At 40.9% G+C, this 13,166-nt stretch overlaps 1 protein-coding gene across 3 annotated transcripts in view; it reads left to right on the forward strand.

Annotated features, from left to right (window-relative positions):
* The first annotated feature begins 6,519 nt into the window (after positions 1-6,519).
* mtmr14 (myotubularin related protein 14) overlaps positions 6,520-13,166 on the forward strand; it is a 33,684-nt gene continuing 27,037 nt past the window's right edge. For 2 of the 3 annotated variants that reach the window (XR_006009716.1, XM_041979804.1), the window contains exons 1-3: positions 6,520-7,331; positions 8,481-8,629; positions 9,606-9,714. Coding sequence is in view for 2 of the 3 variants with exons in the window: in XM_041979804.1 (XP_041835738.1) it covers positions 7,197-7,331; positions 8,481-8,629; positions 9,606-9,714 (393 nt within the window). In the remaining variant the exon portion in view is untranslated. The remainder of the gene's footprint in view (positions 7,332-8,480; positions 8,630-9,605; positions 9,715-13,166) is intronic. The other variant, XM_041979805.1, reaches the window with a different exon arrangement.

Raw genomic sequence — 13,166 nt, forward strand, 5'->3', positions numbered from 1 at the left:
CAGAGAGGGCTTTATCTAATCTTAATAATGGCTCCCATCCTCTACAGCAGTGGTTTTCAAACTGGAGGTTGGGACCCCATGGGGGTCACCAGATAATTTCAGTGGGTCACCAGATAATTAAGAAATATATAGCCCACATTTATAAAGAAAAACAAACAAAAAAAGGGATTTTTTTTTCCAAAGGCCATCAAAATGTTATACAAATGCCATATTAAAAATCTGGAATTGACATTATCTCTACAAAAGAAGCTGATTTTGGGCATGTAGGTGCCTTGTCACAGCAGTGAACCACTGAAAGCATCTTTATCCTCCTTGTTCATGTAGATTCTGGCAGTTTTCCAGCCTTTTACAGAATGCTGTAAGTTGACCCATTGATACATCACACAATTAATCACAATTAATCACCAAATCGTCATGTGGTGGGGGTCGCGAGCATAAATGCATCTTATCTTGGGGGTCGTGGCTGAAAAAAGTTTGCTCTACAGCAGTGGTTCCCGACCTTTTTTCCTTGAGGACCCCCTTCACGCAAATGCTAAAAAGCCATGGACCCCCTGCCCCACCCTTGATGAAGCCGTGCTTGGCTTTATGCTTTCAAATGTGAGATTTTTGCCATAAATAATGTATTCTGGCTGAATCCTTCCATAAAGCCAGAGTCAGATTAACAACATATAGCCTTACTTTTTTTTTTGTTAAAATAGGGCCAATGACTGGACTTTGATCACAATAGTTTTAAACAAAAATACTCTTTAGGGGACCATGTTGGGGGTCTTGGACAAGGGTTGGGAACCACTCCCATACGGGGTGGATTCCAACTTCCCTCTGGATGGAGGTTTTTAATTCCAAGGTGCTGGACAAAGCGCTATAAAAACAGCTTTGCTCTTGTTGCATCACTGAGCTTAAAGAAAAACATTTGCACTTTATTTGATTTATTTTATTTATTTGTCTTATTCTTTATCCTAATCTTTATCAATGTGGCTTTTAAACTCTATGTTCTCATCCTGGTTTTTATACTACAGTAGAGATTCCTTTTATTTCCCAATGGTTCTTGTTTATTTATTTTTTCCATCTTGATCTTGTTGCTTCTGCTCTGGTGTGTGGCGATGGTGGGCGTGCCTGTTTCCCTGGCAACCAGGATCTTCACCTGCACTTTGTTCTGCAATGAAGCAGCAAGTAGACCAGATCAGTCTTCCAGTCATCGGCAGATTGTTCATTTACCCACTGGTAACAGCTCTTGGCCGTCTCAGCATTTTTTCCTCTGTCTCATCTTTATCGACTCTCTTGCTTAGAAATCCGGACTCACCAACCTGCCGGCCTGTCACACCCTCATTCCGCTATTCATTCATCTGGTGATTCCTTATAAACCTTTTACTTATTGGGCTGCACGGTGGTGTGGTGGTTAGCACCGCAGCCTCAAAGCAAGAAGTCGCCGGTTTGAATCTCGGCTGGGGGGAGGTTTGAACCTTGAGGGTGGTGGCCTTTCTGTGTGGAGTTTGCATGTTCTCGCCGTGTATGCGTGGGTTCTCTCCGGGTTCTCCGGCTTCCTCCCACCAGCCAAAGACATGCATGTTAGGTTAACTGATGACTCTGAATTCTCCCTATGAGTGAGTGTGTGTGTGTGAATAGTTGTTTGTCCCCTGGGTGTTGGCCCTGCGATGGACTGGTGACCTGTCCAGGCTGGGAAAGGCTCCAGCTTCCCCGCGACCCTTAATGGACTAAGCGGTTCAGAAAATGAATGAACTACTTATTCTCAGCTCGGTGTCGGCGCTTGGATCCTGTTTTCACTCTAAACACGCAACAGATCTTATTTATTTGATCTTTTTCCATATCCTTGCTGGTGGATGGTGGAATACCTCTCAGGTTCAGTGTGTGTGTGTGTGTGTGTGTTTTGTTATGGAAATACTGTTGTTGTTTTATGCTAAACAAATCTACTCACAGGTATTAATAAAGTAACATTGATCTTAAACTCAGTCTCTGTTGTTTTTACATCTCCTCTTCCGTCTCCTTGTGTTGGCTTCTTGTGTGAAGACCAACACACAGTTTTCTGACGTAAACACCTGCTTTGCTGCCTGCTCCTCTCCATCAGTCATCTTCATCAGAGGGGCAGAAATCCATAAACATTTTCTTCATGTTATGTCTTGCTGTTGGGATGTCAGTTACTTAAATAACAGCTTATCAACATTTTGTAATGTTTTAAACCCAAGAAATAATATAAAGCTCAAAGTGAAATCTGACCAGATGGAAATGCAAAACAGCCTCAAACTCTTTATTTACTCATTATAAACTCAAAACTTATCTGAATTCACCTTCATTATTGCCACAGAAATTAATAAAATGCATTTTTCTGCAAACCAAAACTATCTTGTTGGCAGCTGTTCAGCATCATCTGTCTGGTCCTGTGGCTTTGTTTCCTAAATCAGACCCACTAGTGGAAGCAGCTTCTTCTTCTATCTATTGTCGTTTGGACAGACAGACAGATGCTGCCTAATACATGACCTCTGCCTTGGCTGAGGTAAAAGTATATATTAGTATGGATCACTAACACATGGGAACAAGATACAGTGACAGCTAAATTGTGCAAGCAGGTGGTATTTAAACCTCCTATACAGCACTTTAGATTTCAAAAGTTAATGGCTGCAAATTCTTGAAATTGTAGCTGCAGCTGTATTGAACACAGAGCATTTTATTAGTTTGGTGTATGGTTGCTTCTGTGGGTGGGACGATGTTTTACATCCAGCCCGCTGAGGAGAACTGAGAGGTCTGTGGCCTGGCAGACACATTTTTCTTAAGAATAGTAAGTTTGATGAATCAGATTAACAGAGATATAGGAGACCGGGATGGTTGTAACACTTTTTGCTGCAACACCTGTAACTCATTGAATTTTTGAGCTACAGTTCTCAAACTTTGATATGAAATACCCACATTTCTTCACCAAAAAATGCACCAATTCAAAAATCTGCAAGAATATCACAGACATCGTATGTTAATGTCAAACACATGGTTGTCCTTTGTTACAACCTACCCCACTACCGGGTGTGGTTGTAACACATACTGGGGAGGGTTGTAACAACTGGACAAAAGAAGCCGAAACAGATGCCACAACATACAATATGCTTCAAAAATGGATTTATTGAAAAGAAAAATAGATCCAAACAAAATCTTTCTCTTTAACTGACTACAGCTCAAACGTTCAATGTTTAACTCAGAAGTGTGTGAATTTGTGTGTGAATAAGCCTACTTGAACAAACTTTCATAACAGTACTATGGCTGCTTAATGATAACTCTGCACTTGTGTAAAAAGATTCAGGTGTGATATTGAGCTTACATACTTTTTGCATATAAAAAACAAAGAAAAAAAAAAAACTGGGCTAGTTTGTACATATTTTGTTTGACTATGTTCTTAATCTGAATCACAATATTGACAAATGAAAGTTGGTAACCCTGGAGTGCAAGCGTGGCCCCAGGCTTATAGACTACATTGGGTACATTTTACCCACACTTCCTTTGGCCTTGAGCTGCAAGATGGCTCCATGTAGATAACACAAATATTCCCATCATCCAAGGTCTCAGAATCTTCAGCATTGCCTTTCAGCGTTTTTCATGTGTGTTTATTTATTTATTTATTGGTGGGGGTGGTGTTGCTGCTGCTTCTTCTTCTTCTGCTTTTCTTTATTCTATTGTAGCTTACTCTGGGAAGATGACTGGATCGCTGGTCTCTCAGCTTCTGCAGTGATTTGCAGTATCTGCTCAGTGTTACATGATAGATTCCTGTAACTGATCTGAATGACTTTCCCTTCTTTGAGACCTCATCAGATGCTTTTTTTTTTAAAAAAAAAAAGCTGGCACACATCTCTCTTTCTTTTTTCCATTGTCTAGATATGCTTTAAAAATAATAAAATAAAAAAAAAAAACAACTTAATTTTATGAATGGGGATGGTTGTAACACTGTTAACATAAATGTTACAACCCACCCCAACCCTGTCAGCCAGTGTTTAGGTAGCTGTGTTAGCATAGTGATTTGAAATTAGAAAGGGGGGAATGCATCACATTTTGCCTAAAAGACAACTTTTTCATTTACTGTAAGTCATATGGTTTTATTTTAAGTTACATAAGTACTAAACTAAATTAAGTGTTGGTAAAAAAAATTACTTTCTTATCCCAAAATCAGTTTTTAGTCAATAAAATCAGCATGCATGTGTTTTCAGCCTTGTTCACTGCCATGTGAGATTGAGAAGGAAGTGGGCAAACACTGGAATGATCATCTGACTCCTGTCTCATTCTTGATTGGTGAAAATAGTGGCGTTTCAACTCTCCCCATGTTATAACCATCCCCGGTCTCCCTATATGTAAAAAGTTATTTATAATACATATTGTGATTCCCTCCATCAGATTTAATACAGAACTTTATTTAGTTAACTTTATTTTGAAAGAAAAATCTTCTTTTTTTTTTTTGTGGGTGGCTCAGCTCACCTTAATGTACTGTGGTAAATTGATTGATGGGTAACCAATGAATGACACCATCTGTTGATGAGCCACAGTGATAGTTATACTGAGCATAAGAAAGACTGATCTAGGGTAGGGATGAGTATAGCACAGTAGTGAATAGATGGTGGTTGTAAGGGGTCAAAATTCTTTCAGACATAAACATGTTTTCAATTTTTTAATGACAGATTCAATTTTTCTTTGACCCTTTTTCATTGGCCTTTAATTTTTGTTTATACACTTTACCTTTTAAATAATTCATGACGCACTGCAGCTCAGGAACCATGTAGTAGTTTATTAATGATATGATTATATATGTTTTCAATTTAATTTAAATGACTTAAAAACACATTAAAGTAGTTATGAATTTAATGAATTAACTATTTATTTCTCAGTTTTATTAACTGTTGACATATTTATTGGTTGTTTTTTAACAATACATAAAAAAAAGGTAAAAGAGATGAAATACAAAAACAGGACATCGTTTAAGTTACAATCGGAGATACAGACAAACAAACAAACAAACAAACAAAACAAAAAAACAAAAAACAAAACAAAACAAAACAAAAAAAAACATTGTCTGAAAAGGGAAAAGGAAGATTTTTTTTAACTTGTGAAAACCTAACCCCTTATACCAGAGGTAAGCAAGTTCAGTCCTGCAAGTTTTAGATGTTTACTTGTTTCTACACACCAGATTCAAATGAATAAGTCACTGAGCAGAACTTGATAAGACACTGGATCCATTTAATTTGAATCAGGTGTGTTTCACACCTTAAAACCTGCAGGCTGAACTTGCCTACCCCTGCCTTCTTCGAAAGCAGAAACAAACAACATAATAAGAAATACTGGGTGGTCCATCAAGGGCATCGGGGGTAAATTCACACATAATAAAATTATGCACAGGTACTATTTTACACCAGTAAGGCTCTTCTGAACGGCCTTAATACAGAACAAATTGTGTTGGACGTGTAATGCAGATTGAGGGACCTTCTTACACTTAATGTGGGAGAGGTCTTTTGTTTTTCCTTTTTGGAAAGAGGGTTTTGGACAACTAGAGGAAATCAGAATGACAACCAAGAATATCAAAAGCAGAATCTGACCTGTAATTTATTACAGCAGCTAAAATTAAAAATTATTCCTACAAGAGGAGTCAGACTTGATGAGCTTTTACTGAATGGATTAAGCTGATGACAGATAAAGCTTTTTATGAACTGATGATAGCAAAGCTGAGTGATAAAAAGGGCAAATTTGACTGGGTCTGGAGTCATTTTCTAAATTATGTAAGAGAGGAAAAGCTGCATATAACATATGAGGGGAGGAAGACCTGTATTATATGATATTATTGATTTTTAATAGGTTATTAATATCTTGCATTATGTTTGCAATTTTCCTCTAGGATTAATACAGTATTTATAATTTAATTTAATTTAATTTAATTTAATTATGTATTAAATTTGTATGCTGATTTATGCATTGAATTTTTATTGATTGTTTTGGAGATTGTATGTCAATTCACAGTTATAGAATAGCCAATAATAACAACAACATCAAAGTTAGCAAAACATGAATTTTCGAAGACACATAATCCTTTAGTTTGGTTACTGGGGTAATTCTTTTCGCATAATATCTTAAAATTCTGCATTGGTGAACATTTTTCATTTTCTATGTTTGTTCCACAAACAAACTCCTTTTACTGTAATGCTGTTGTAATTTGTATTGGTTCTAACGACCAGTTTGTCAAATACAATGAGGTTTTTGTCTTTACGTAATTATTTATGTATTATATATGTATTTATTTCCAACATTACTTAATTAATGGCACATTTGAATTGTTATTGGTAAATTCATTCAATGTGTTTATTTCTAATTTTAATAACTTAATGACACACTTAAGTAGTAATTGTCAATAAAATATTGTCAAATTGTCAAACAATTAATGATTTAATAAATGAATGACACCTTCGTTTAACTATTCAATGTTGTATGTATTAAATTGTGGCACTTTTCTGACTCCATACATGGTGCTACGATTCCTGGACCGCTGACGTTTCCAAACATCAGCCCTCATGATCAACAGACGTAAAAGGGGAGATGGTTGTCACGTGCTCACGTCGTCTTCCTGTTTACCGCCTGAGTCTTCACACTGTTTTATACAGATTGCAACACCAGATTTCTCTGCTGTCTTCTCCGTTGATTTCCTGTTGCTACGAAGATTACGTCTGACCTACTTTGATCAGTTTGCCTGACGGACCTTTTTACCGAGGAAACATGAAGACGTGACATCGAGAAACGTGAGCAGGCCGGGGATAATCCTGGACATTTCCTGATTCCAGGTTGCCGGAGATCAGCTGGTGAGAGCGTGGAGACGGGCTGAAGTCGCGAGGTGTTGTGGAGGACAACACTTTGTTAACAACGACCCTGAGAAGCTGAGCTAGCCTAAAACTGGTCGCGATAAGTCTGGCAGCTGGAAGAACCGGTGTGGCTGGCTGGCTGTGCGAGGGCGCCGGCTACAGGCTCGTGTTTGCGTAGTGGAACAGTTGGCCGGTGCCCTGAATTCAGGAAGACTCCCCGGCGCTGGCCCCCTCAAGCGGGCAGTCAGGAAAAAGCTGGCCGGGAAGGGATGGCCTGGTCGGCCTTCCCGTTCCAAAGGAAAAGGCTCTGCGGTGTTTGAAGGGGGTCGAGTCCGGCTAGACGCCACCGCCGCGGGTCGAGGCGCGATGATGGCCGCATCTCCCTCCGTGGTCGACGGCTTCGCGGCCTGTGGGCTGTCGCTGAGAAAGGGCGAGGAAATAGCGGAGTTGATAGATTTGTTCTCCAAGACTCAGTACAGAGCAAAGGAAGTCAGTCCTCGGGTAAGATTGTGGGGGTGTGTCATCATTTGGTTCACAACATGACACCCTCTCCAGTCACTTCCATTTACATAAATGACAGAAATCAGTTTTCTTCCTGATCAATCAGACATTTAAATGAAAAACAAAAGCAGGCTGAACCACATTCTGGATGTTGAGCTTTAAAATGTTCACATCACGAAAAAGAAAACCGAAAGAATAAATGTCTGTTTGTAGACGTTAAAGCAGGATAGCCCTGTATGGAAGAAACATTATTCTCCATATATATACTTGAAATTATGTGGAAAAAATGTCATCCTTCATGGCATCAGTAGCTAATAATCATAGAAGTTAGTTAATTGTATGCTGTAAGATATGTATGGTGAATACATAGACACTGACACAAGCACTTATAGGACCGGCAGGACTGCATATGGGAGAATAAAACGCCCTCCTTCTTGGGTTGAATGCAGACACTTTCCTGCATCATAACTAGTCAGTCTTGACTCAGTCTGGGCTTCATGCCTGTAACTTACAGGTTTAACAAACAGAGGACAGCTTTAAAATCAGACCTGTATTCACAGAGAACTGTAGCTGCAACAGGAAGCCTCATTACGGCATTACAATATGAATATGACACGTGATAATGTGTAGATCATTAAAACAACAACAACAACATACACACATACATACATACATATATATATATATATATGTATATATATATATATATATATATATATATATATATATGTATATATGTGTATATATATATGTATATATATATATATGTATATGTGTGTGTGTGTACGAAGCAATATTTAAATATTTTAATATCTATTAAGTCAGAAAATCATACAACATAGAGCAAGTTATCTTCCTGCCTTGGATGTTTTACACAAATAATGAATAATAACAAACCTGATGTGGCCAAATTGGGAATTAGTTACTTTTTTTATATTACTTTTTAAAAAATATTACAGCAAATATTTTATTTACATGTTTGCCAAAATCAAGCAGATTAGACCTGCTGGTGAGCCAGTTCTGGGCCCTGGATTGTACGTTTGACACCATGGTCTAAATTGTGCAAACCACTAACGAGTAGGAACTAGTAGGAAGTAGCAGGAACTGTTGGGAACAATTAACATAATGCTGGTTTCTTTCTTCCTTCAGGTGGAGGCCATAGAGAAACGCTGTCTGGAGCTGTTTGCCAGAGATTACAAGTACAGCGTCATCCATAACTCCAACGGAGAAGTGTGTGGCCACTATCCCCGCCAGATAGTTTTCCTGGAGTATGAATGCACAGATGTTGACAGAGACAGGTACGTGTACTCAGTCAATCCACTCATTTTTGGATGCAAAGTCCAGCCAGCTGAGTGACAGATTACCCTGCTGTTTGTTTGTGTGTCCCCTCTAACCACACACACCTTGCTGTGGGGCAGGGAGCGAAGGTCGGCCTACGTCTCCGACCCCTCTGTGCACATACAGGAAGCAGAGGGATGTTGTGATTATTCTGTCACGTCAGCTGATGTTGCCACCAAAACAGGAATAATAGAGCTTTGGAGGAAAATGCCATATCAAGACACTTTTGTAGGTTTATCAGGACAAACGCTGCATGTGCTTTATGGATTCACTGGGTACGATTAGTGTAAAGTAGGAGTGGGAATCTTTAGAAACAACCTGATTGGATTCAGATTATAAAACGATTATTGATGCATCTTTTTTCCCTGACTACAACTACTTTCTGAGTGGAAACGTGGAACATGGGTTCCATATTTGTTGTGACAAGCAGTGAGGAAGCAAACTGGTTCATCTATTGGCTGATGCAGGACAGCTTCAGATCCTAGACCCAAATCTATGGTACTTTCTGAGCAAACAGAGCCTCCCACAGAGGCTGTGTACTTGCACACGGCAGCTTTTCATGCCGAGGGTACCGGTCGGATGTTCGTGTACCTGTCTGGGTGCCACACGTCCACAATTTCTACTTCCACCGTTTGCATTCTTCAGCGTTGTGTCATTAACAGTTCGATTTAACGATTTAATCGATGTAACATTTTTACTCCGATGCTGAATTGTCCATGTCTGCATTGCGATGTGTCTAAAAGACCCCCCACCCATTGTGTAGTACTTGTCTGCCAGTAACTGACTGACGTAGCGACAGCAGGCAGGCAGCTCAGATGTCGGTGAATCGGTGGTCATAAAGGTCTCAACTTGTAACCTGCACCTGCAGAGATGAGAGCAGCTGTTTATTAGAAAGCATCAGTGTGCAGTTCATTATGTTGTGCTTTGTGTTTGCAGGTTTGAGAGCACGGTGCAGATCAGTAAGCTGCAGGACCTCGTGAACCGGAGTAAGTTGGCTCGCTGCAGAGGGAGATTTGTCTGCCCGGTCATCCTCTACAACGGCAAGGTATTACATCCAGGATCCCTTCAGTACCACAGGTTTTTATAAATACAGCCTTTCTTTACGAGTTGGTTGCACAGCCTCGTGGAAAGTTAAGTACACTGAGCAGTTTTTGGTTGTCTCACATGAATGATATCAAAGCTGTCTTTTGTTATTTGTTTGATATTCCAACAGCTTGGAACCTAAACTACCGGTCTTATGTCGGCCTGTTTTAGTTGATTTATTCATGCTGCTCTAAATCTGAGGGAGAATTTCAGCCGTTTGCTGAGTTTGCAGGAAGTTCAGAGAAATTCTGCACCTCCCCCACAGTCCTGCCACTCGTGGGCTTATCAATGGAGACGGCACATACCTCAGATTGTTGGGAATTATGCATTAACGTTGCCAGGTTTGACTTCTGCTTCAGCTTTTCTAAAATGAAAGCTTTTGGAAAAGTAGGTTCAGGTTTTTCCAACATTTCCAAATTAAAATTAATTTCAATTAAGCTTTGTTTATACAAACCGATTCTCAACAGGGTCATCACTTTTATCCTAGTCAAATTATAATCCAGTTTAAAGAAATCCATCATGTGATCCACATTAGTCCAGTTTATAATAAATGTGTTTATATAAACCCGTCCGTCCGTCCGTCCATCCATCCACCCATTTTCTGCCGCTTATCCGGAGTCGGGTCGCAGGGACAGCTGCTTAAGCAGGGAAACCCAGACTTCCCTCTCCCCAGCCACATTCACCAGCTCATCCGGAGGGATCCCGAGGTGTTCCCAGGGAGGCTTCCAGGAGGCATCCTAACCAGATGCCCGAGCCACCTCATCTGGCTCCTCTCGATGTGGAGGAGCAGCGGCTCTACTCTGAGCCCCTCCCAGATCACCGAGCTTCTCACCCTATCTCTAAGGGAGAGCCCGGCCACCCTGCAAAGAAAACTCATTTCGGCCGCTTGTATTCGCGATCCCGTTCTTTCGGTCACTACCCACAGCTCATGACCAGGTGAGGGTAGGAACGTAGATCGACCCATAAATAGAGAGCTTTGCCTTTTGGCTCAGCTCCTTCTTCACCACGACAGACCGATGCAGAGTCCGCATCACTGCAGATGCCGAACCGATCCGCCTGTCGATCTCCCTCTCCATCCTTCCCTCACTTGTGAACAAGACCCCGAGATACGTGAACTCCTCCACTTGGGGCAGGACCTTATAGCAGCCCCGGAGAGAGCACTCCACATTTTTTCCCGGCTGAGGACCATGGTCTCGGACTTGGAGGTACTGATTCTCATCCCAGCCGCTTCACACTCAGCAGTGAATCGCTCCAGTGAGAGCTGAAGATCACGGCCCAACGAAGCCAACAGAACCACATCATCCGCAAAGAGCAGAGACCCAATCCTGAGGCCACCAATCTGGATCCCCTCAACACCTCGGCTGCGTCTCTTGGTGGGGTGCAACCCGCACTGGAAAGGATTCTGATTTACTGCCGGCAATGTGGACCAAGCTCTGACACCGGTCGTACAGGAACCGGACAGCTCGTACAAGCGGGTCCAGCACTCCATACTCCGGGAGTACCCCCCACAGGAGTCCTCGGGGAACGCGGTCGAACACCTTCTCCAGGTCCACAAAGCACATGTAGATTGGTTGGGCAAACTCCCATGCCGCCTCCAAGACCCTGAAGAGGGTGTAGAGCAGGTTCGTTGTTCCACGACTGGGACGAAAACCACACTGCTCCTCCTCAATAGGTTCGACTATCCGACGGACCCTCCTCTCCAGCACCCCTGAATAGACCTTATGGGGAGGCTGAAAATTTATTTTTTATTTTTTTTATAAACCCATTCATAAAAATAAATGACAAGCTAAGGAACCAACGGATTGGATCAAATCTGCTCTTTGATTCAATCCTCCATCCTGAGCAGCACCAGGAGCCAGAGAGAGGAAGACCTCCATCAGAACCAGAACCAGGAAGGAAAACCTCCATCACACCCAGGACCAGGAAGGAAACCTCCATCACACCCAGGACCAGGAAGGAAAACCTCCATCACACCCAGGACCAGGAAGGAAAACCTCCATCAGAACCAGGACCAAGAAGGAAACCTCCAACAGAACCAGAACCAGGAAGGAAACCTCCATCAGAACCAGAACCAGGACGGAAACCTCCATCACACCCAGGACCATGAAGGAAAACCTCCATCAGAACCAGAACCAGGAAGGAAACCTCCATCAGAACCAGGACCAAGAAGGAAAACCTCTATCAGAACCAGAACCAGGAAGGAAACCTCCATCACACCCAGGACCATGAAGGAAAACCTCCATCAGAACCAGGACCAGGAAGGAAAACCTCCATCAGAATCAGGACCAGGAAGGAAAACCTTAATCAAAACCAGAACCAGGAAGGAAACCTCCATCAGAACCAGGACCAGGAAGGAAAACCTCTATCAAAACCAGAACCAGGAAGGAAAACCTCTATCAAAACCAGGACCAGGAAGGGACCACACAGCATTTCATTCAGCCAGCAAGGCTAAGACAGATGATCCATTTCCAGTCTTCAGCTGTTTAACATGGGGAATAATGAAAATAATGTTTAGTTTTCATGAGTGTTTTTATCGTGAGAACAATCAGCTATAAACAGTTCGTTTTTACTTTTTCAGACTCAGAAACTTGATGATTTTTTGGGACGTTTTTCTTAATTCCCAGCTTTTTATGTGAGGAGAATTTCTGGATTTAATGGGGAGCCATTGAAGAGAAGCTCAAACTGGAGAGATGATAATCCTCATCAGTTTTTAGACTGGATCTGTAAACTGGCTTGAGAGGGTTTCTTCTCAACAAATAGGACCTGACCTGAAATTTAATTGGCTATCAGCATATTCCAGTTTATTACATCAACCAATTAAATGTTACGTTTGGTGGACCTCCGCATTTTCTAAATGGTAGACTACTTTTTTAAAATGAGGAAGACCATCGGGAACCAGTGCCCATGCTTTAAGTTTCACATAGAACAGGTGAGAAACACCATTTCCTGCCCTTTTCTGTCTGCACATCCCCCACAGTCCTGCCACCCGGGTCTTCTCTGCAGATGCAGGTCACACTACAAGGGTAGTAAACCCTTATTTCTGGTAGTTTGATTCAAGTAATTATCTTATTAAATAATGAAAAGCTGTTAAAATACAGCTGTTGCCCTGGAACAGCAACATATTATAGAAAACTGCAGATGTTCAGTTGGGATGTGGATCTCATTCAGTTCAGGTTCCACATTCAGAACAATCTGGTCTCCAGTGGGTTTCAGTTTCTGGAGAAAAAAAACGAAGTTTCAGTAATATTTAGTTTGAGTTACACATTTGTTTGTTTTATTTATTGACATATTTTATTTAACTCATTTTTATTTAATATTTTAAATTTATATATATGATATAAAAACTTTTATATAAATAGATTATGTTTTTATGTATATTAAAAATATATAAATTTATCAAATAAATTTAATAGA

The sequence above is a fragment of the Melanotaenia boesemani genome, chromosome 3 (assembly GCF_017639745.1).
Source record: "Melanotaenia boesemani isolate fMelBoe1 chromosome 3, fMelBoe1.pri, whole genome shotgun sequence".
Classification (NCBI taxonomy): Eukaryota; Metazoa; Chordata; class Actinopteri; order Atheriniformes; family Melanotaeniidae; genus Melanotaenia; species Melanotaenia boesemani.